The sequence below is a fragment of the Onychomys torridus genome, chromosome 7 (genome assembly GCF_903995425.1).
Source record: "Onychomys torridus chromosome 7, mOncTor1.1, whole genome shotgun sequence".
Taxonomy (NCBI): Eukaryota; Metazoa; Chordata; class Mammalia; order Rodentia; family Cricetidae; genus Onychomys; species Onychomys torridus.
Window position 1 is genome coordinate 95304319 of NC_050449.1, and position 24247 is coordinate 95328565.

The following is a 24247-nucleotide window of genomic DNA, read 5'->3' on the forward strand; positions in this document are numbered from 1 at the left end:
GCCTTGGTGAGCCCACCCCCAACCTCACATGGCTTCATTAGAGACAGCGTCTTCCTGACTTGGCTTGGAACCAGCAGCAAAAGCTCCTTCGCTTCTTCCCCAGGGACTCTCCTGTTGGCTGCCTTAACCGTTCCTCCTTAACTTCCCAGAATTCACAGCATCAGGCCACTGATGGATACATGACCGAGGATACATGACCTTCTGGGTCCTGAGGTCCATACACATTACCTTCTGTGCCTCTATTATCATTCTTAACCCATAGTCAGTTCTTGTCTTGGGGTGATCTGGAAGGAGCTGGTTTGGACTCTCAGTGTCTGCAGCTATGTACCGAGATGGCAGAATGTGGAGGAGGGGTCGACCACTGAACCACAGCTCCATGTGGACCTGAGGAAGGGTAGAAAGCACTAAGATCAAAGACCACTTGGTTCGGCTCAAGGACCATAGATCCCTTTCCTGTCCTTCAGTCCCTGTTTCCAGCTGCTCCTCTGCCCCAGCGGGCCTCATGGAAGGTCTGGCCACTGTGCAGTGGTGGGTGGGGATGGGGATGTGAGGGAAAGCATGACAGAGTTGAGCAACCAGGACTGCAACCTAGAGAATCGTCAGTGATTGCTTTTCTGTTCCTTCTGAAGTATTTCTGATCTTTGGGCTATTACAGGTTTACAAGGTGACAAAAATGGAAACATGAGGCCCCGGCAGCCTGGAGGGAAAGACGCCCATGGTGAGTCCCAGGCCTTCTTGGGGGCCTCTGGAGAAAGCAGTGAGTTGGTCTCATGGTCCAGTCTCCAGTCAATTGGTACTGGCTGACTGGGACATCAAGTGTCTGAAACAATCCATGAATTTGAGAGAAAGAGTGTATGATTGACTAGTAATGTCTGCCATGGACACAGGTGTAGAAGGAAAATCTGTAAGGTCAGATTTCATCCGATGCTAGACATTAACCCCTTCTAATTACAGAGCAGTCCACTACAAGGGACACTAAAATCAGAATTCAGAGTGATGAGAATTGAGAGCTGGAAATGTAGCTCAAGTGGTAGGGTGCTTACCTAGCATGGATGAAATTCGGAGTTCAGTCCTCAGAACCAGATCAACTGGGGATGCTGACATACTCCTGTAATACTAGCACTCGGAGGTGGAGGCAGGAAGATCAGAAGTTCAAGGTCACCCTCTGCTATATAGAGAAAACAAACCTGAACTAGAGACCCTGTCTCCAAAAGAAAAAGAAGGAAAAAAAATTAACCTTAGATGGAAGACTTGGAATATAGCTCAGTGGTAGAAAGCTTACCTACCATGTGCAAGGTTCTGGGTTCAACTCCCGCTGTCACAAAAAAAAAAATGCAAATAAGTAAATAAAATGGAGTGTCAAATGTCCATAAATGGGGATCATGTGAGTAGCAGGTTAAGGCAGAGAAACACTGAATGAGGTAATAGGAGGTGATAGGTGGTCTGGCTTAGAATTCTGCTTTTTCCTCTGATTAGTTTTCTCTAGGTCTCAGCTTCCCTTTTGGTAGGCCAGATGCCATCTATGGCTCCATGCACATCTGCCTATTTTGCTTTAGCATTTGAATAAGTTAATTAATGCTACTAGTGTTTTAAATGTCTTCATACAAAATCCTATTGTCCTATTTAAATCTTACATAATCTGCTCAGAAGGTAGGCTTAATGAGGCATGAATCATCATGGGTATTTTGAATATAAAATATCAAATATTGTAAAAATGGAACCAGGGAAGGAGGAACTAATACAATAGAATTTTTAACCCCATTTTAGAAGTGCCAGCCTCAGCAGGAGCAAGGAAGAGCCAAACTGTGTGGAACCGCCTGTGTGTTGTGAAAGTCCACTTGACATATACTTGTCACTCTGGTACTGCTGTGGACAGTGATGGGGACACTCTGATGAGAACTCTGAAAAGCGGGGCACTCAGCAGGAGCTGCCCAGTTACTCCCCTTCTGGTGGGGGTGGCTGCCTTTGGACCACACTACCTACATTCATGGTTATCTGCATTAAGATATTCCAGCTCCAACTCCATGGGTAAACATGAGCCCAGATGATGTCAGCTCCAGAGTCCCAGATCTGCCTCCCAACACTGACTGAGGCTCTCCTGCTGTGTCCAGTGGGAAAGCCTAGGTAGATGCTGGCCATAAACCAACATCAATGTTCAGGTTTTTCTCTTCCTTTCTACACTTGTGGCCTGATTCCTACACAGGGAGCCTCCTACAGGACCCAAGTGGCCAGCTTTGCCAGGCTTTCTTATACGCAGCATGCCTTGAGGTACCTTACAGCAAGCACATGGCCATGGGACCCTCCCTGATTGAGAATGCCAGGGTCCAGCAACACTGCTTAAATATTTCTTACAGAAAGTAAATATATATGTGTATACACACACACACACACACACACACACACACACACACACACACACTAAATATCACAGAGAGAGAGATTCCATCAGTAATTACCTGGTCACAACTGTGTTAGCCAAGGTCTTTAGTGCTGAATCTTCAGGGTCTTCAAAACAGTCTCAAGTGTGGATCTTCTAGATGACTATAGGGGTCATCACAGTTCCCAAACCACTTTGTCCAGAGAAACCCTTCTAGAAGGTACAGCTCTCAGAATGAGTGTTTGGTTGTCAGGAAGGTTAAACAGCCACGGATCCTCCCTCCGAGGCATCATAAGGCTTGGGCTCCCAGCCCTCCTCAGTGGGTCCCCTGCTTACCTGGTTTCCCTGTGTTTCCAGCCTACCCCTGGGACAGGTCCAGCTTGAAATCCATGCCCCTGGACCTGCGGCACTTTGAGAAACTTGATGCCTCTGCCTCACAGGTAGGAGAACTGGTGCCCTAGCTAAGGGCCCCAAAGGTGACTTAGCGTTCCCTAAGTCAGGATAACCAACCTAGCTCCAGGCCCCTCGTGAACATACCCAGAGTAAACCAGATGGCTAGCCTAGGACTGTACTTTCACAGAGTACATTTGTTCCTTTCCTGTGGCTGTGATTGAATGACTGACAAGAGGCAGGTCAATGGAGGAAGGGTTTGCTTGGGCTCATAGTTCAAGGAGTTACGGTCCATAGGAGCAGGGAGGGCATTGTCATTGCGAGCATGGAACATTGCAACTCCAGGCAGGAAGAGAACAGACAGGAAACGGAGCTGGCCATAAAACCTACCCTCCAATGACCTACTTCCTCCAACAAGACTCTGCCTCCTAAAAGTCCCACAACCTGGGCACCACCATCTGGGGACCAGGGATTCAGATACAGGAGCCTAGAGGGGACATTTCACGTTTAAACCACAACAGTGTGAGTGTGGAGCAGAAGGCCAAAGGGTTGTGTTTAAATGCATAGGAGGTGTCTCAGTTCCTTTTCTGTTGGTGTGATAAAAAACCATGACCAAAAGCACCTTGGGAAGAAAAGAGTTTATTTCATCATCCAGGGACAGCGGGGCAGGAACTCAAAGCAGACAGCTGAGAAGCAGGAGCTGATGCGGAGGGCATGGAGAACACTGCTTACTGGCTTGCTCAGCTTGCTTTCTTGTAGCAACCAGGACCGCCAGCCCAGAGGTGGCACTGCCCACGGAAAGCTGGGTCCTCCCACATCAATCATCAATTAAGAAAATGCACCCCAAGCCTGTCCATAGGCCAGTCTGGTAGGGGTATTTTCTCAGTCAAGGTTTCCTCTCCCCAAATGATTCTAGCTTGTGTCAAGGTGACAAAACAGGCCAGCACCGATGTGTTTTAGTAAATATTAACCATGACCACAGGCTGCTATAGCTACCCAGATGCCCACCTGGCTGGCCCCAGATGAAGGAGAAAAGCTGAGATGGTTCTAGGGCCTGAGATTCAACTGGCCAGCACATTTGCCCCCAGACAGCCTCTGCCCTCCTGGGCTCTGCTCCAGCATCCTGCCTGGGGGAAGAGTGACTGGCCATAGGTGGCAGACATTAGACTCCCACACTCCCCAGACCCCAATGCACTCGGCTCTTTCTGCTCACAGGTGACAGTCAAGAGTGGCCTGGATGAGCTGGTGAGTGACTTGCTCCAGGAAGCCCACAGCGATCTGGAAAGGGTCCGAGCCATCTGGATCTGGATCTGCCACCACATAGGTACACCACCAGGGGGCAGCACTGGGGCCCCCTCTCTCAGACTCCTGTTTCTGTTGTCTGCTCAGTGTGTGGAGTTAGGTCAGAGAGAAGGGTTCCCTAGTGCCTGAAGTAACCAAAGACTAACAAAGGAAGATAAATCTACCCTCCGGACCTGGGTCTTCACCCTGAAGCTGCCTTCCCTGGGTCTTGGATTCCCAATGAGCCTGTTCTACAAAAGAGAACCTGCGACAGGCCATCTCCAAGAAGGGCGGCCTCAGGCTGAAGACAGCACAGCTGTCTGAAGAGCAGTAACAACACCAGGAGGTCCTAAAACAGTGCCAGGAAGGGCAGGCACCACCTCCCTGCCTCCTGATGTCACACCCATGTCATCAGTCACTGGCTTCCACCTGCTCCTGGGGTTTTCAGAGCCAGGAACCTAGGCCTGAGAAGCCACCCACTGCTCTTCATAGGACAGACTTGGGACTCTCACCAGGTCCTGACAAGCCACAGAGGGGGCTAACAAGGGCCTGCTACCCCTTGCAGAGGCCCTCAAACGGGGAGATGATGACCCATCAAGTAAGTGTCAAACAGTTCTTTGACATAAAGAACAGCCAGTGTTCCACCCTGATTTCCTGAGGCTCTTCTGTCCTCCAGGTACAGTTTAGAAAATGTACTCACCTACCCAAGGGCTGAACCTGAGGAGGTACTCCCCTACACCACCATCAGCTTTTTTATTTGTTCAGATAAGGTCTTATTGTGCAACCCTGACTAGTCTGGCACTCTGTATGTAGACCAGGCTGGCCTTGAACTCACAGAGATCTGCCCACCTCTGCCTTCTGAATGCTGGGATTAAAGGTGTTCACCATGAGGGCCAGGTGGTCCTCTCTGCTTCAGCCTCGGTCTCCCTTTTGCCCCTTACACAAAAGGTGACATGTCCCCTCTCTGGCTAGGTTGGGGTTCTGTTCCCAATCATGCCACTGTTTTCTCCTGAGCGCAGCTGGGGGTGGAGGCCATGCTGTGGGCTCTGTGGCTTTCCCTTCCTCTCTAAGGCAGCCTCAGCTGCCTGCGTGCTCACAGCCCCTTCCTCTGTCCCCCAGAGTACGACATGGAGGCCGCCCAGGAGAAGGACCGCCAAGCCTTCAAACCCACTGACATCCTGAGGACCCAGAAGACCAACTGTGATGGCTACGCTGGCCTCTTTGAACGGATGTGCAGGTATGAAAGGCTGCCTGTGATAGGCTGGAGTCCCAGGGCTGTCACGCAACTGCGTCCTTCTTTTTCTTCTAAAGTCCCCTGTGCCTCTGCCCCTGTGCCAGGCCTGGAGCTTGAGTTTGCAAACTCTGCTTAGGAATCCAAGTGAGTCCTGAAAAGGTCAATTTCTCCCTTTTTAACACCAGTGTAATTGACTTTGGACCATCTGCCGGGCTTCGCCATGCATTAACATAATGGCAGATGAATGCACAAAAATAATTCGGTTATAAAAGGCCCCTTTCCTGCCTTCTCCCTTCACTGTACAGCTGAAGGTTAAAAGAATGGCAGGCTTGGAAGCAAGAGGACAGTGGCTGCTGATGCCAAAGGGTTGTCCTTTGGGGTCGGGGAAGGACCTCTGCACGAGGATACCAAAAGTCTACCTGGAATGACCCATTGGTAGTAAAGCTTGGTACCCAGGTGGTGGTTCTCTGTCCTTGGGCCCCATTCTCAGAGCTATGGGCTGAGCATGTGGCACAGCCACAGGCCTAAGAGAGAGAATGGGCCACACTACTTTCCAGTATCTTCTAGACAGTCTCAAAGCTGGAGGAGCCATACTGATCCCTACATCTCCCTCTGCTCCCTTTTCTGAAGTCTCCTGGGTTCCTTTAGGGAACAAGCAGGAAGTCCGGGGGGTCACCAGAAAGTCCCCTCCCCAGAAAGGGAGTGAATGGCTGTGTCTCCTAACTTGTGTGAGATATATCAGGCTTTCATTTCATAGCTTTTTATTTTGGGTGATGCTGAGGAATCAAACCCATGGCCTTTCCCAGGGCAAGCAGATAATCTACCACTAGCCTCCTATGGTGTCTGAAACAGAGTCTAGCTGTGTGGCCCAGGCTGGCCTAAGTGCTAGGATTATATGAATACCTCAACTGTTCTGATAATAATAACCTTTAAAAAACACTACTATATTTATTTACATCTCTATCTCGAGGTGGGGGTGTGTATATATATATAGATAGATAGATAGATAGATAGATAGATAGATAGATATAGATATATAGATATATAGATATATAGATATGCCACAGCATGCATGTGAAGGTTAAAGGTCAACCTTCAGGAGTCAGTTCTCTCCTTGTAACATAGGGTATTGAGCTCAGGTCATCGGGCTTGGTGGCAAGTGCTTTTGTTTACCCGCTGAGCCATCTTGCCAGCCCACTAGTAACTTTATTTGAATTAAGAAGAAATTGCCCACTGTAAATAATCTGCAAAAGTGTACAAAACAAAGAAAACTAAGTGGCCCTGAATCCTCCACCTGGCGATCGCAACAGTGGTGTCCTTGTCCCTTCCCAGGCTTGTTCTCAGCATGGTTGTTCTCGGGGCCCCTTTCTGCCTCTCCGTGAACACCCGGTTCCAAATTGCCCACACAGTAGGCCCTCAACAGGCATTTACAGAGTGCCGAGGAGAGGCGGGCTGCGCCTGGCAGACGTGTGTGTTTTCTTCTAAATAACAGAACCCCACCAGGATGCTTTCAGCGCCCGCCTGGCATGCTTCAGAATGTGGTTGTTTTCATAGGAATTTGTAGATTTGAAAACAGTTGGGGTTTTGTTTTTAATTTACTCATCCTTGCCGAGTTTCATACATACAAGGTGTACTTTGATCGGATCTCCCATGGTCCTCTCTTATTCTCCTCCCGCACCCTCAAACTGAACCCCTTCTTCCCCACAGGCCTCCCTCCCACTCTCACATCTTTGGGGGGGGGGCACTGTATCTAATTAGGGTTGTCTGCCTGAGTGGGAGTTACCTAGTTAAACAAGGGCAATTGACCACTGAAAAATAGGACTCTCCCTCCCCCAGCCACCACGAACTACCGATAGCTTCTCAGAGAGGGGTGGGGTCTCATGAGCCCCTCCCCCGTCCTTGATGGACACGTCAGGGATCCATTCCAGCAGACCAATGGACCCTACTCCTGCAGGTAGCAGAGCTGCTGAGCGTCCTGACAAGCACTTCTGTGTTTCGCCAAAGCCTAGGGGCTCACTGTAAACGTGCTTCTTGTACAGCCAGAAAGACCCACCCGCTCACGAGTTTTCCGGGCCTCGGTTTCCTCATCTGAGTGGCAACAGTCGGACTGTTGGGAGGAGGGAACGCGGCATTTGGAGGTGTCGCTCAGCTGACTTTGGAGGTGCTGGGGGTTTTTTGGTTTGTTTGTTTGTTTTAACTTGCCCCATCTTTCATAAGCAGAGGAGCATTTTTGAGGAACTTTCCTGCAGACTCTGCCAGCCCACCCACATAGATTCAGAAAGCTGACGCTTGTCTTGATTGAAATTGTCAGCTCTCTGACCTGGTCCAGATGCTTAACGATGGCCATATCCTGCCCTGCAGCTGATCATTAAAATATACCCCAACATTTTACATCAGTTAAAGATTCAACTGAGCAGTGACCAGGCACAAAACCCCTTGCACTGTGGGGATGCTTAACAATAGCTCCCAGTTCTGTGAACCCCTTAACTGTGGCTTTAAAGATCACCAGCCCATTCATGTACGGCTTCCCTAAACCCCTTCGCCCCTGAAATGATTGCCAAACGTTTGGCAAATTCATTAGCTGATTCCTTAATAACTGCAGACATGCAATCCACACTTGCTGATTTAGTCTGCTGGGCTGTCAGGGTGGCCTCTTAGAGAGGGCTGTACTCAGAGACCAGCACTGCTTCCTGCCCAGTCTTCTGCCTCCTTGCAAAGCCTCATTAAAGATGGATTTAATAAAGTGCTTTGGTAAGGACTTGGATATTTTCAGGCATTTTTCGCTTCCCCCTTTTCTTTCCTGAGTTTCCAATATGACGTGTTTTGTGAGTCCTGTCCCTCAGCTGTGTAACTGCTGGTCCAGTTTCTTTCTGACTTTCTATCATTGAGCATTAAGTCTCTCTTTAGCCTCCATTGCCCACAGCCTTAATTGATTCTGCCTAATCTCCTTGCAGGGGCCAAGGTTAATTCCCCAGGCTCCTGCCACAGAGGCAGCCTGCAGTAAATTCTGTCCCTGCAATCACAGCCCTAGCACCGCGAGCTAGCAGATTTCCTGGAGATGCGAGAGATAACCAGGAGTTTATGACCAGTCTGAGGTTTTGACACGGAGCAGGCTGGTGGTCACCAATCATATGTCAGCAGCATATCCATCCTTCCATCTTCTAGTGCCGCAGAGAGCAAGGACAGAGGCAGGCCTGCTTAGATGGCTGCTGCTGGTCAATATGACCACAGTGGTCGTCCAAGCCTCCTGGGAAATGTGGATTCTCTGGGAGCTGAGTAGACTTTTTGTTCTTTTTCATCAATGTCGGAAACTGAACCCAGAGTCTTGTGCATGTTAACTAGCTGAGAATGCTATCACTGAGCTGCATCGCCAATCCTCTATTAAGTTTTTATTTTAAGACAGCTTCTCTGTGAGTTACCCAGGCCGACCTTCAACTCACTCTGTAACTTGGGCAGTTTTCCTGCCTCAGTCTCCTGAGTAGCTAGGACTGAAGGCCTGTGCCCCCAGGCCTGGCTTGAACAATTCAGTTATTGCCAGCTCTTACTTTGTCACTTAAAACCTCTGAAAGGGATATCTAAAACTCCCCTTCCTTATAGATTCGCTGATGAAGGATGAGAACTTATATCCTATTCCTGTAGCAAACTGTCTTTCACTTTTGCTGTGGACCACCGAAAGCCTTACAAATTAAAGCAGAATCTTGGTCTACAAAAGTTCTGGTGTAATTCAAATGCTCTCAGACTGTGCCTCAGGATTGTTACACCCCAGTTTCACGTTAGCCATTAGCTGGCTTTGTGTCCCCAAGTCAGGGAGCCTCTTTCTCTGAACCACCGTTAGACAAGGGACCTCCAAGATCATAGCTCATGATGTCAGAGGTGGACAGATGTGTAGCAAGGATAGAGAGAAACGTAAGTTTATAAGAAATCAAGAACATACATTTTGAGAGAGGCCATTGCTTATGCCCTTCTGCAGCATAGAAACCACACTTTTCCAACAGGACAATGAAAGAAAAGCAAGTTTCAGTCACCACACTCAGAAGCTGCTATGTGCAGAGTGTCCCTGCCTGCCCAGCCCTTCAACCACACTACCAGTAGGGACTGGCCACTCACAGGCTATAGCTGCATCACACAGTTTCTGTGGCAGGGCCTGGACCATGTCTGTATCAAAGGACTATCACAGTCTTGACCCACCACCTCTTCAGTCAGTAGCCAGGGACACACTCCAGCAAGCCATGGGGACACACCCTGGTAAGCCTTGGGGACATACTCCAGCAAGCCGTGGGGACACACCCCAGCAAGCTGGTATGCTCAAAACTTTGGTAAGTGACAAGAATGTATTCATGAGAGCTAAGGCAGCCACAGAAGCCAGCCAGGGTCACCAGGTAACGTTGCTTTCCATTTGCCTGCTCAGTGCATGTTCATCAGGCCCCAGTGGATGGCCAAGTGTGCTTCTGAAACATCACAGCATCGACTGGGTCCCTGAGCCCTGGCCCTGACTGGAGATGGGCTACAGCTTTCTGTCCTCGCCTGGGGAACCAGCCTCCAGACAGCCCAGGGCTTGAAAGGGATCCACGGCATTGGTGTATACTAAGATTTTCTATTAGGGGGTTAGGGAAAAAGACACTCATACACTCTCATGACGGTCTCCTTCTTTATTTTCCTCTGTTCTGTATTTTTTCTACTGTATTTTTTTTGCTACAGCTACAACAAAGTGTTTCGGGCAATATAGGAATCACAACGTGGCTACATTCCGTTTTTCAAGTGAATGATTACAACGAATACAAAACAAAAAGTAAAAACAACATGTTTTCCATATCCCTTACATGATTAAACATTTCACATATTACAGGTGAAAAACAAATTATTCCAAGAACCCACATGCATTCATCCCCAAGCAACTTGTTATAGATTAACTGTGTGGGCAAGCAAGGTGTTCTTCCCAGTCGGGTCTTTTCCTAGCAGGCTGCATTTTGCAGTTACAAAGAAAGGGCCAATTACTTTATTACTCATCTTGAAAGGTAATCTTATAGGGAATCTTAAAGGAATCACAAACCTAAACTTTTATATGTGAAAAAGAATCAGTCAGCTCTACTTTAAATCTTTAGGGTGCACACCCTCTCATCAATAGCTTTTTTTTTTCCAGCTGGGGATCAAACCCAGGGCCTTGCACTTGCTAGGCAAGCGCTCTACCACTGAGCTAAATCCCCAACCCCAAGAGCTTTTTATATCAGGAGATTGAGGACAAAAATGGGTACAAGGAATTAATCATCACCTTTTGTCATCAACCAGTTCAGCAGGAAAAGTGTGTCAGCTAATAATAATTGGGCTGCTTTGTTCTTGTTCCCTGACCTTAGAGTCCCTCACTCAGCTATGTGCCTTTCTAAAACTTTAGATTATCTTCTTGGGCTTTTCACCTCAAAGCTATTTGACAAAAACATCTTAGTCTAACTTAGTTGTTTTCAAGGCTTTGTTTCAGCTGTGATGCACTCCAAAACCTGTGAACACATCTTCCAACATTAAGTTGAAAAGAATTAAGCTAGCTGGGCTACTGGGACTCAATTGTTTTTCTAAACTGTTAACTTGAGCTGTGATCTAATGCAGCTCCCTAGGGGAAACTCATAGGCCCTAACTGTGTAACATATCCTTGTATTTATTTTTATTTATCAAAATTCTATATAAGCTATCATTATTATCAATTAGACAGTACAATTTATGGAAGAATCATCTTCATGACAATCCACAGATAAAATTGCCCCATAGAGCAGGATGTTTCCATGAGATAAACACACTACATTACAGGGAGTGGGGATCTCCCCACACCCATTCATGCCATGCCAGATACCAGAGAAAGATGGCAGCAGCAAACACGTAAAGGCACAGCAGAAGCTGGGGTCTGTGGTCTCAGGGCCTTGCCTAACCAAGGTTGACCCATCAGACAGTTTCCTCCTGGTGGGATGACACCTTGAACTTCAATTGTCACCTGCTGCTCCTCTGACATGGCCACCGGCAGCTTTCTCCTGGTATTCTGGGTGTCCCAGGAGACTTGCTCATGAGTTCTGCATACAAGTTGGCTTTGCAAATTCAGATGCACATCCCCCCTGTGCTGATGATGCACTGACACTGGTACTGTCAGGACTGTCAAAAAGGAAATGTTCTACAGCCTGAGGTTGTCAGATAGATGGCCTTGTGCCACATTTGGTGCTGGCAAATCAAGCTATTCTGCAGGTGGAAACCTTTCTCAGCCTCGATGCCTTCTTCAACAGTTCTCCCAGCTCCTAGCCCAGAGTTCCCAGTGCTTTGCTTTCAGTCTGGTGTCTTGGTGACAGTTCACAGAACCTCCTGCTTTACAAACATGAACATTTCCAAGGTAGCCACCAAGCCTTATCTTGGAACAGTCTTTTATTGGGTTTGTTGTGTGTCATGTTGTGCTGTGCCCCAGTACCCACTCTTGTGCTTAGTACACCATTTACATAGTCAGTGATCTTTCAGTGGCATGAAAGGGTCACGGATCATGATCTGACCAGCAACCCGAGAGGCTGGATGCAAAACTACTAGTTCTACAACCCTTGTTTTATACATAGGAGTCCTCTTACTTCATATAAAAGCTATGGATTACTGACAACACTTTACATTGTGACTTCTGTCCAATTCCTCTTGCACATGGCTGCCAGATAATGAAATATGCCCATGCCATACTCTAGCAATGCATAAACTTACAGCTGAGTTCATTTTTCATCTTAGAGCTGCCACTGGCATTCCCCACAGACCTTCCTCCTTCTCCTCAGCCTGTCAGAGGAGAATTGCCCCCTGGAGATCACTTAATGCCAACCATCCTTTTTACCCATAATGAACCTAGCAAGGTCACTGCAGGTGGCTGTAGAGGTAGGAATAGAGTCCTGATTTCCTGGCTGCACCCTGTAGCCACCCATGCCAGCTTGGAACAATACAGGTACATGCCAATGTGGTCCTTTCTTCCTCCTGGGCTGTCCTTTCCTGCTATTCCTCACTTGCTTCTTCAGGTCTCCTCTCCCCTTCTTCTCCTGGTGGAAGAATATCCTCCAGCACACTGTTTAAAACAGCCTTCTCCCAGGAAGAGGTCCAGACTGCCTACATGGGTTCCCAGTTTACTCCAGCCCCCAGAGATGGTGTGGATGCTAAACACTCCCTTCCTCCCTCCCTCCCTCCCTCCCTCCCTCCCTTCCTTCCTTCCTTCCTTCCTTGATCCCCATGCTCTGAGCAGAAAGAGCAAGCACCATCAAACAGTCCAGTGCCCAGCAGTTCCACTCACCACTTGCCCCTACTGTGAAATGAGCCATTTCAAACATCATGGTTCTCAGGACTTCCCTTTGCCTCCACAGCAGACTAAAATTTATATACACAACATTCTGAGCAACAGTGAGAAATTATCCACTGAAGGATATAACTTATGTTGTGTATATAGATTTTTCCCACTTCTAAATGTAACATACACTCATTGTTTTAAAAGGGTGTTGTGCTCCCCGCCTCTCGTTTTTGGTACAGTACTGGAGATTAAATCTTGGGCTTCATGCCTGCAAGGCAAGGACTCTGCCCCTGAGCTACAGCATGCCCCCCCAAAAAATAAACAACAACAACTAAGATGCAGAGGAATTTAAAGAAATAAAAACCAGCCACAATCCCATTGCCAAGAGATGGAGGATCTCTCCCACCCTCTGCCCTCATTCTCCACACATGCACACACTTCACTCAGAGAGACTGTCTGCAGTGGTTTCCTGCCCCCAGAACCTTCTGCTCTGGGACTCATTTTAGACCATCACCAGCAGAAAGTCCTGCCATCAGGGTCTAGCTACTCTCGGTGTCTGTCAACAAGCTGTCCCCAAGTGCTCCTGAAGTATTTTTCACAGGGCCCAGCTGCTATCATCTCATGAGACTGCCTGGGAATCCTCGGGGGACCAAACCCCCTTTGACACTGTGGGCAGAGGACAGGAGCCACCGAATGTCATCCCCTGCAAGGAGTCTCAGTGTGGGTGGTCTCCGCATGGCTCTGCAGGTAGAGGAAGGCTAAAGCGGACATGGTAACACATCTTCATCATCTGCATGTGAGAAAGGAGAAGCTCTTCAGTTTCATGACACCACATCTGCCCCCCCCATAACTCAACAGCGATGTGTTAAGTGTAGGTCAATATTCAATGCAGCATTCTCCTAAACACTAGCTAAATATTCATCTTCACGGGGAAACCTCTCCCTATCCTCTCAGGAACTGCATGATCATCTTATCCCATTACTCTAAGACCTCTTTGTGTAAAGTGATCATGGGGGATTCAGACAGGATGCATGCAGAGGGTGCCCCACTGAACCGGCGCTGCTATCTGAAGCAGGTATCAAAGAGATAATCAGGGACAGCATGGGGGGGGGGGCAGCGGGGCAGTTGTTGGGGCAAAGGGGTTCCATAAGAATCACTTTGGATATCCAGGACTCCATAGGCCTGTGTGTTTATTATACTGGTTTTGGGGGAATGCAAGAAAAGTGTTGGGGCAGTGCAATTTTTCCTACCTCACAGGGGCAGCACCAGGGGCCTGGCAGCACCAGGGCCAGCAGCTTCCAGTGGGTCAGGCTGGCACTGTCCATTCTTCCATAGCCATGGTGGGGGAGGAGCTGTTGAAGAGGAGGGCCGGTGGGTGTGGGGCCTTGCTGATTCAGCCTTCAGGGGCCTTGCTGATTCAGGCTGAGAGTGTTGGCCACAGCCCAGGCCTGGTTTTGTGTCTCCAAAAGTGACTGGCACCCATCTCTCTCAATCCAAGTTCCCCAAAAGTAGTACCTGCTTTGCTCTTAACAAAAGGGATACACTGTCAAAAAGACCCCAAAGCCAGGGCTAGCCAGTCAATGTTTCCACTCATCACAGCACAGATAGAGACTTCAAAATGGTGACTTAGCTAGGATTTTTATCGCTGTGATAAACACCACGACCAAAGCAACTTGGGGAGGAAAGGGTTATTGACTTATACTTCCACATCACAGTTCATCACCAAAATAAGTCAGGACAGGAACTCACCCAGGGCAGGAACCTGGAGGCAGGAGCTAATGCAGAAGTCGTGGAGGGGTGCTGCTTACTGGCTTGCTCTCCAAGACTTAATCAGCCTGCTTTCAGATAGAACCCAGGACCACCAGACCAGGGGTATTCCCACCCACAATGGCCTGGGCCCTCCCCCTATCAATCACTAATTAAGAAAATGCCCTACAGGCTTGCCTGCAGCCCAATCTTGTGGAGACACTTTCTCAACTGAGGCTCCAGCCTCTGATGACTCAAGTTGTGTCAACCTGAGATAAAACTAGCCAGGACAGTGGTCCAGGCAGTCAGTCAGTGAAAGACAATGCAGCATGGTGCTTTCTGTTCCCTATTCATGAAAACCAAAACTGATGGTCAGGTATCCTGGCAGCAACTCCACTCTCCCTAGGTCAGTTCTGGATACACTGGCGTGCCTGCCCTTCCCATCCCCATGCAGATATGCTTGGGAGAGCATAGGCAGGAGTCAGGTCTCAGGTCCCCCCTGCCCCCACCACCTGCACCCTCCCGAGGCATCCTGGCTTTCCCAGCCTCTGTGCACAGCTCTTTCATGTTGCTTTTTCTCCAAGAGCATCTTGGTTTCCCTGCTCCCTGTATTCTTGAGGCCACCCTCATACTTGCCCTCATTTTTCCTCCTGAGGAGCAGTGCAGCGGATCATGTCAAGCAGACCCTGGGGAGATACTTCAGAAGTGAGCTGAAGCATCTCAGGGGAGTTGCAAACAGCAGGGCTGCAGCAGCATGGCTTCCTGTCCCCACCCCCAGCACTCCAGCCCCGTCTCAGACTCATGTCCCACCCCCAGGATCGCTGGTGTACAGTGTGTCACCGTGCCTGGCTACTCCAAGGGTTTTGGTTACCAGACTGGACAAAGCTTCTCTGGAGAGTTCGACCACGCCTGGAATGCTGTGTACCTTGAGGGCCATTGGCACCTGCTGGACAGCACCTGGGGAAGTGGCCTGGTGGACACTACCACCTCCAAATTTACCTTTCTGTAAGTACGAGGCTCTCCTTTGCCAGGTGTCTGGTCTGTGTGTAGGGTGGGGGGCACAGGTTGAAGGAGAAAGGCATCTTGGGTGGGGGAGGCCAAGTGGGAGAGGAAGGCTAGACAGCCTTGCCTAGGTACAGTCACCTTCCCCAAAGCTGGTTCTGGATCACTTGTGAGGAGCTGGAGCTCACCCTTCCATGACTACATCTCTCCTCAGACTCCCCAGGATGCCCCTTCCAGCTAAACCCAGGAGCCCCTCGGGTTTGCCCTCGGCCATGTGTAAGAAGGGGCAGGCCTAAAGAGCCTCACTGCCAGCAGCTATATGCTCAGATTCTCCATCTTCTCCTCCCACTTCCTGTTCTGTGAAGAAGAAGGGGGAAGAAGAATGTGGTTTGGCAGAGAGGGGAGCTATAGATGGGGCTGAGTCACCCTGGGCCCCCATGGTACAGGCTGGACAATGATCATCCTTCAAGGCTCGGCTAACCCTGGACTCAACCTACAGCCAAGCATGACATTCTCATGGGTTGTATTGTCCCTAGGCAGCCTTGATCACCTTTATTTGGGTAATTGACTGTTCTCTCAGTGGTATGCAGTGAAACCTTGGCACTCCCACGCTTACCCTACATATATCTGTTACTCTCAACAGTACCTTCTTAGGCAGAGCAAAGCCTCCCCAAGCCCAGGCTGAGTCTCTCTACTCTTTGTTTCCACCTCTGACCAATCCCAAAGGGTCACAGAAGTCCCCCCTGCCCGCTGCACAGCCCCCCAGGTACAGGGACAAGAAGGGTCCAGTGGGACTAGAGCACTGGCCCCTTGCCTCCCCACCTCTCCATGCCCTCACTGCCCACACCTGCTCTAAGGGTCATGCTTTTGCTCCATTCAAATTCTTTTCAGGCATCAAACACAGAGAGAGCCATCCTTTCTACCCCACCCTACCCCTGACATCCTAAGGCTCTGAGAGCAGGCCACAAGTTCATGCTGTGGCCTTGTTTCAGAAGGAGTCTCGGATCCCATGTGGCCCTAGGGTCTGGGCACGGCCACTGAAAAGAGTCTCCAGGGCCCACCTTAGGACCACAGATGGTACCACTTCCACTCAGTTGCCAGCAATACCCCTCCAGTGGTTGAATCAACTGAATAAAGGTGTCCCAAAGCTCCCCTGTGAGATACCCAGACATGGGTGAAGGTGGTCAGGCCTACTCCTACACAGGGCTCCTAACCACGCCTTCCTCCACTCCAGCTACAACGAATTCTACTTCCTCACCCACCCCGCCCTGTTCATTGAGGACCACTTCCCAGACAACAAAAACTGGCAACTGCTGAAGCCACCTCAGTCTCTGAGGCAGTTTGAGAACAACATGTACCACAAGAGTGAATTCTACAACAAGGGCATGCTGAGTGCTCACCCAGAGACGTCCATGATCCGAACAGGTAAGGAGAGGCAGGTGCACAGGTGGGTACCAGTAGTGACCGCAGCCCCTCCCACTAGAGTGAACCAAGAAAAGCAGACCACCAGACTTAGCTCTCTCCCATGGCTGGCCTGAACTGACACTTGTCATCCCCTGACACACCATGGAGCCCATGACAAGACCTGATTACCCCAGAATCGCAGTCATGGGTCTCAAAGGGCTCTCCCTAAAGGGCTGTTTCCCATGACTCCCTGAGAATCCAGAGCCTGGTCCTGCTCTTGGTGCACAGTGGGATTCAGGAAGGCTGGTCAGCCTACTTCCCCCTTCTCATCAGAGCCATACCCTACCCATCAGCGCCAACTCTGCCACCAGGGGGCCTCCATGCATCCCAGACAGAGGCCTGAGCTCCTAGAGGCAACCAGCTAGGGTGGCCTGAGGAATGATGGCATTGACCCCACCCTACACTGCAGGGTGATAGAGTAAGGAGATAGGGCAAAGGGGGCAGCCAGGGGGCAGCCAGAGAGCAGGTACCTCTTGCCCCTTGCACTTCCCCGTGGATTTCGTGACCTGGATACAGAGCTCCCATGGCCTCTGGCAGAAAACAGACATGTGGCAGCTCCGGTGGCTGAAGCCACAGCCACGGCTGCTCAGGCTGCTCTCTTTGAAGCTCATTTCCTGCACCTGGGGCTGCTAGAGGTCTGTGGTCTCTACTGTGAGACATTAAACCGCAGGAAAGACTCCAGCAGACCACAACAATGTTGTAGTCATGTCGCAGAGTTGAGTTTGCCTTTTTGGGAGACATAAAAATGTAAACACCAGATTTCTTAATTTATACTAATCTAAAACTCAATTCCATATGCATGCTACATATTGGAGGAATATTTCTTGGTGGTTGTGAGCTGCCTTAAGAATAGAGATGGGCGAGAAGCAAGGGAGGGAGGCTGAGGTGGGGAGCAAAAGGGAAGAGAAGGAAGAGAGCCTGGAGATGGGGGGGGGGTCAGTGGGCACAGGAGGGGAGGAAGAAGCAGGAAGGACAGAGGGGTGCTAGGCATGCCTCCTCCAGAAGGCCTTTGGGGTCCCCAGTACTTCACCTCCTCTGAGATGCTTAGCATGCTTCTGCCAGGGGTTCTCTAAGATAGGCACTGAGCTATTCCACGGAGCCCACAGCCCAGGCAGAGGCAGAGTATAGAAATGACTCCCATGAGTCATTCTGAAAATGGTGGGTTCTCTGAAAGAGTCCTCTAGTATCCCTCCAGCGTGTGCAGCTCACCTGAGGGCTAGGGCAGGTTCTCTGAAGCCAAGCCTTTAGGGTAAGTCCTCGCCAAGTATGGAGGATGAATAGTGAACGTCAACCAGAGAGCCTTCTCTTTTGCCAGCCTCCATCCACGAACAGGGCTGGAGAAGTTGCTGGAGAAGGGGCAACAACAGAAGGCTGAGTTCTGAGTGCAGGCACTGTCCTGGGGAGCCAGGAAAGCCCCAATAGAAAAAGGCATTGTGAGCTGCAAAAGCCAGGCAGAAAACAAGGACCTAGATAAAGATACACAAAGTGCAGGTCAGGGTGGGGCTGGAGTGAGAGGGGATGGATGCCCTAGCTTGCCAAAGCCCATTCCAGAAACACAGCTATGGCACTCCTATGTGAGAAGCAACTATGGGCAGGAGAAAACAGGAAAATACCCTATTAACATTCCTGGGCACCGATCCCTGGAGTGAAGGCCTTCCAACGGTTAAGGTAATATGTTCATATGACAGCTATTGACACTGTAAAGAATCACCACTGTGGAGGGATGTGAAAGTAATGCTTAAGAGTTGCAGGGGCTGGAGAGATAGCACCGTGTTTAAGAGAGCTTGGTGCTCGTCCAGAGGACCTGAGTTCTGTTCCTGGCACCCACATCCTTTAGTCAGCTCACAATCACTTATAACTCCAGCTCCAGAAGATCTAGCACCCTATTCCTGCCCCCACAGGCACCTGCACACATACAACATTCACACAAAGACATACAAACATGCACATAAAAATTAATCTTTTAAAAAGAGAGAGAGGGTTGAGGGAGATGGCACTCTTTCTGCCCTTTGAACCCCTTCCCTGCTGTGGAGTTAGGAAAATATCCAGACAGGCTTCACATATGAAGAAAAGGAACACATATGGCCAGGGCAGGGTTTTCTTTGGCCCCTCCCCCTCACACACAGTTATCAGATCTTTCAAAAATATTCACCTAAATGAAGCAGAAGAATACCATATTTAGTGACATCACATTAGTAAAATCAAACTTGCTACGAACATTATACCATAGACATGGACACATCCTGTAAGTCACATCTTCCCCCTGAGATCTAGATGTTAGGCATTCACCAGCACATCCTAGACCCATCTCACCTGACCCAGACTTCCTCTCCACAGTGAATGGGAAAGCCACGGTCACCATTGAGAGCTGTGCCCCGACACTGTTCATGTTCATGCTCAATGGCAAACAGGAGCATGGGCTACTGAGCCTCAGGAAGAACGGGATGAAGTTGGAGGTGTACCCTCCAACCATGGGCACCCACAAGCTGCAGATCTTCGCCAAAGGCAACTCTGAAATCTACAGCTCAGTGCTAGAGTACACACTCAAATGCAACTATGTAGACCTCTCCATCCGGCTGCCCGCTGAGCTTCACCAGCCTGTGGGCCCCAGCTGGTTCTCAGAGCAGATGGGCATCACGAAGCCCTCCCACCCTGACCCCATCATCCACACCAGTGATGGTCGCTGTTCCATCAGCTTTGGCGTGGAGGAGGGCATCAGTGTCCTGGCATCCCTCCATGGAGATGACGGCCCCATCACCGAGGAGATGCAACGGCGGTACATCTTCCAGTTGAACCGAGAGAAGAGGACAGAGCTGAAAGTCCAGCTGCCCCATGCTGGCAAGTTTGCCCTTAAAATCTTTGTGAAGAAGAGGCAGGAACAAGGCAATTTTGTCTTTGTCTTCAACTACCTCCTGTGCTGCGCCAACACCAAGGTGAACTGGCCGGTGTTCCCCGAGAGCTTTGGCAATTGGGGACAGGACAATGAGCTGCTGGAGCCCCTCTCGGGGGTTCTTCCGGCCAACCGCAATGTACCCTTCAAACTGAAGCTGCACGGCATTGCCAAAGCCCTGGTGAAAGGGCAGGACACATGGCCCCTGACCCTTAACCCTGAGGGGTACTGGGAGGGCAGCTGTAACACTGCTGGCTGCCAAGAAGTCTACGTCATGGTGCTAGAGAATGCTAACCACAACTTCTACTCCTACATCCTGAAATACAAAGTGAACGACCAGTAAGGGGCTGCATACCCACAGCCTCCCAGTGCTAAGGCCAGCCCTGCCCAGGGAGGGCCCAAGCGAAGCGCAGAGAGCCTGGGACACCACTGATCTGCATGAAATAACTTCTAGGCATCTGCCTCCGTCTCCCTGCTCTGTCCCAGGCATTGAGGTATTTGTGCTGCTGAGGGCTTCACTCAGTGTGATTGTGGATGGAGGGACAGAGGCAAAGGCCCTTTAGAAGAAAAAGGTGCTATGTAAATCCGAGGTATTGTGAAGTGTACGCCCATGCCTGTGCCTGCTCATGCATTAGTGCTATGCTGTAGAGCTGGGTGGGAAAGCAGAGATGTTGCCAGTGTTGAAAGATCTCCATACCATGCCTAGAGAATGATGTCTGAGGCTGAATCTATTAGAGAGGTCAGCCACCCAAGTCATACAGTGTTCCTCCACTGCTTCTGGACCCCAGGGAATGCTGGGCCTGCCCATCTTCCATATTCCTAGATCCTCTTCATTAGCCCTTTTATGCTTTTCACAAGCTTGTGGAAAGGGAGATGTGGAAAAGAAGCTAACTGACCATCAGCCAGCTAGAGGCTGTTATCTCCCAGCCCCTGTGAGTCTCTGGGATGGAACAAGGGCAGAAAACAGCTGTGTACACATAGGGATATCCTGGGTGGGTACCAGGGCTGGAGTGGTGTCTTTGAAAGTCCAGCAATGCACACTTAAAGATGAAGGTCCTTAATCCATGTGCCTACCAGAGTTCAGCTCTGAGCCTACCTCCCAGCCTGAGCCCAGGCCCATCATCGGTTTTTCCACAGGAGCCTCAAATGCCTACACAACCAGACAGGCTGATGATCATGAACGGAGATCTGAGTCCTGGGCAGGCAGATGTGTCCCTGAGAAACTGCAGCCGAACTAGGGACAGAATATGATAATGGAATTCTGCAGCTTCCAGGGTCCCTTACAAGCCAAACTAGGCCGACGGGACCACCACATGCCCCTGGAGAGAATGTTTGTCCCCGTCTCTGAGAAAAGCCCCATCATAGCCATCTTTCCCTCCTGCCTTTCTCTGAAATGACAAATCCTGCCCTGAATTCAACCCTCTGTTGGGAACAGTTGAGGGCCTCTTACTTGCTCAGGCCTGTCCTAAAAGACCTCAGCTGCCTAGCTGGCCCTCAGCAGCACCTGAGGCTGGTGTTTCCATGGCAACAGTGAGGGACTGGCAGTCTGTAGCAGGCAGCAGGCAAGGAAGGGCTGAGAAAGGCCCCAAGAGGACACTACAATACAGTCCCAGTGCACGGATGCACCCCAGCCTGGTCCCCCCACCGAACTCCTGGGATCTAGGAGTCTGCCCGCTCTGCCTATCTCAGGACCCCCATCCTTCACTTCTGAGAGCCACCCCACATGTCTTCAGGCCATGTGGATGCAGCCAGAGCCAGCCTGAGATCCTCACACCCTCCTTCTCTTCATGGCCCTGTGTTGGATTCTGGGACTGTAGAGGTTAACAGGAAGGACTCAGCCGCAGCCATCTAGACCTCTGGGTGGGTGGTCTGCTGGGTGGGGCCAGCCTATCTGAAGATCCAGAATCCCAGAACCTCAGTCCTTCACCTCCTTCAGCTCCTTTCCCACAGGTTCCCCCACTGCCACTCACCTGGGACCAGATACCCACCCTCCACCAAACTGGGCAGCCTCACTGGTTATTAGCATGACCACTGGGGGGCTGAGCTGCCTTGGCTTGTGTCCTGGGTCCTCTGGCAGTCTTCAGCTGTCCGCCTCTTGTCATTCACTCACGGAAAATGCACAAAAGCCACGGAAGCATCACCACTACACACCACTACAAGGTGGAGTGGAAACGGTGGGGTTTGCACAGCCTGGAAACAGCCTTGCCTCACCCCTTTTATTTTATGAGCAGAAAGAAGTGTGCTATGTGTTAACAAAATAATAAGTGCTTCCGCGATTCCTGCCACACGCTAGACACAGCCCTGATGGCCACTGCTAGCCTTGCAGAAGATGATACTCATGCTTTTCAAAACAGCATAACGAGTCCACCCGGGAGCTTGTAGAGCTTGCTACCCCCTACACACAAAACAGGAGCTGTCCTCAGCACCAGAGACCCAGGCCGGCCTCCCCCAGGGCGTGGTGGGTCATCTGCGCACGCCCCTGACTCCTCATTTAACCAGGCAGCCCCTTTGTCAAGGCGGCTGTAGGAGCACTCAGAAAAACGCATGCATTTCTTTCGACGGAAGTAAAGATACATGAAACTAAATCCAATCTTCATGAATTTTTACACGCGTGCTGCTCAGGCTGGAAATTTGGAGGTTGCGTTTTGAAGGCTTTATATTCAAATCCCCCTCTTTTGTCTCCGGTCCACGAGTCCCAGTGGCTGAGCGAATGGCACGAGCGCCCTCTGGTGGTGGTCAACAAGCGACGTTGCCACCGCTGCAAACACCCTACTGGATCTATGATTGTTAAAAATCACTAGGTGCTTTCTTGTGCCTCGTGGATATGCCGAGGTCAGCGTTGCCATGCAGACTGTGAGAAGAGCCTGGGGGAGACTTCCTGGCTGGTGTGGTGAGAAAACACAGAATGTGATAAGAATTAAGAGTGTTTTGCCCACAAATCTTTTTCCTGAGACAGAAACCCTGGACACAAGCCTGCCTGGCCGAGGTCGCTTTGATCACACTCATTGCTATGCCAATGACAGGCTGAAACTGATCAAACTCAGCATTTTGCCAGGCAAGCCCCAGGATGGGTGCCAGGATGCAGAAGGGTGGGGCATGGTGGGCCAAAAGGGAGCGATTAACCTCTTTTCCCTTTGCTTCCAAAGTGCCACCCTCTCAGCTGGACTGCTCTCTGTCTGGTTGTGAGTATTTTGAGTTCTCCATATGTTTCATTGTCCCACCAGGATGGACTTCTCAAGGACCGCTGAGATTAAAGAGACGTAAATAGATTAACCGAAGCATGAAGGATTTGAGCTAGATATAAAGAACCATTTCCTGTCGTGAAGCAGGAGGGACGGGTTGCCAATAAAGTCTGTGAAATTCTCAAAGGCCCTGAGAAGGAGAAAAGTCTCCCCAGTGTTCTGGAGTTTTCTTTGCCATGCTTGCTGAAGCGGTTGGGTTCTCTCTCTATAAATGCTTGGACTACACTGGTTGACCTGCAGTAAACATGGGGTTAACGGTGTGACCACATGGCTCATGACTGTCAGATTTCTAAGGTACTTCATCTGAAGTCTGTCATTTCTTTTCATTTGGAGTACGTAGTCAAAGCTGCAAAGATGACTATTTTCTTTTAAGGTGTGGGCTGAATTGTGTGTCACTGGCTGTTGAAGATGCTCTCCTCTCTTTGTTGTTGGGGTTGTTTTTCAATAAAATTTATATTCATTTTTATCCAACAATGTAATTATCGATCTCTCCTTATCGCTGCTTTCACGAGGAGGAAAGAAAAAAAGGCAAGAAAAAACACTTTCATGTTCAAAGGATGCTTTTAAAAGAGAAATCAATGTCCCTGCCATTTGAATGTGATGGCGAGATGCAAATGGGGTGTTGGGCAAATAGCTATTCCACATTAAAGAAAACATAATTAGGTCAGCCCCAGCCCTCTGCGGCTCACGTGCCTTTGAAGAATCTGAAGGCCGTGTTTCTTTCATTGAATCTTGTTTAACTTGAACATTTTAAAGTCAGTCCAAATTTCTTTTTATAGTGGGAGAAGAAAAATGTGCCAAAAAATTTGCCTGTCAACCTACTTTTGGGGTTTTGAATATATAATATGTTTCTTGATATTCATATACATACAAGAAACTTTCCAGGTTGCCTAAACTGATTACTCATAAATTAGACATTTAGGGGACTAAAGGGAAAAAAAATGAAAATCCAGACACCTCTGAGAAACTGCTGTAACCATGGAAACCATTCTCATAGCTGTAGTGTGAAGGGCAAAAAGATTTGTGTTCCCAAATCTGGGCTTATCCTGTCCCTCATTGCTAGACACAGAAATGAGACGTGTTGCACTTCGTCTTGGGGGTGGGGGTCCACAGGTGAACCAGCTCTTTAATGAAACACCAAGAAGAAGTCAGAACAAAGAGTCTGAAGGTCTTCCAATCAGTAGGACTAACTCTTGAATTATTGGAACATGCTGGAAGTTCCCACCCAGGGGCTGGAAGAGACTGAACTCCAATGTTCCTTCCAGTCCAGAGACTTTTTGAAGCTGTGTCTCTGTGAACAGATGATGGCAGGCACCAGCCTGGGATTGTCAGTTAAGCAATA

General features: G+C 49.6%; 1 protein-coding gene across 1 annotated transcript in view; it reads left to right on the forward strand.

The window, feature by feature from the left end:
• Positions 1–23376, forward strand: part of Ky (kyphoscoliosis peptidase) — a 40125-nt gene extending 16749 nt beyond the window's left edge. The window contains exons 5-11 of the mRNA XM_036194104.1: positions 656–718; positions 2735–2817; positions 3983–4091; positions 5168–5285; positions 15124–15312; positions 16544–16734; positions 19111–23376. Coding sequence (XP_036049997.1) covers positions 656–718; positions 2735–2817; positions 3983–4091; positions 5168–5285; positions 15124–15312; positions 16544–16734; positions 19111–20006 — 1649 coding nt within the window. The 3' untranslated portion in view covers positions 20007–23376. The remainder of the gene's footprint in view (positions 1–655; positions 719–2734; positions 2818–3982; positions 4092–5167; positions 5286–15123; positions 15313–16543; positions 16735–19110) is intronic.
• Positions 23377–24247: the final 871 nt, after the last annotated feature.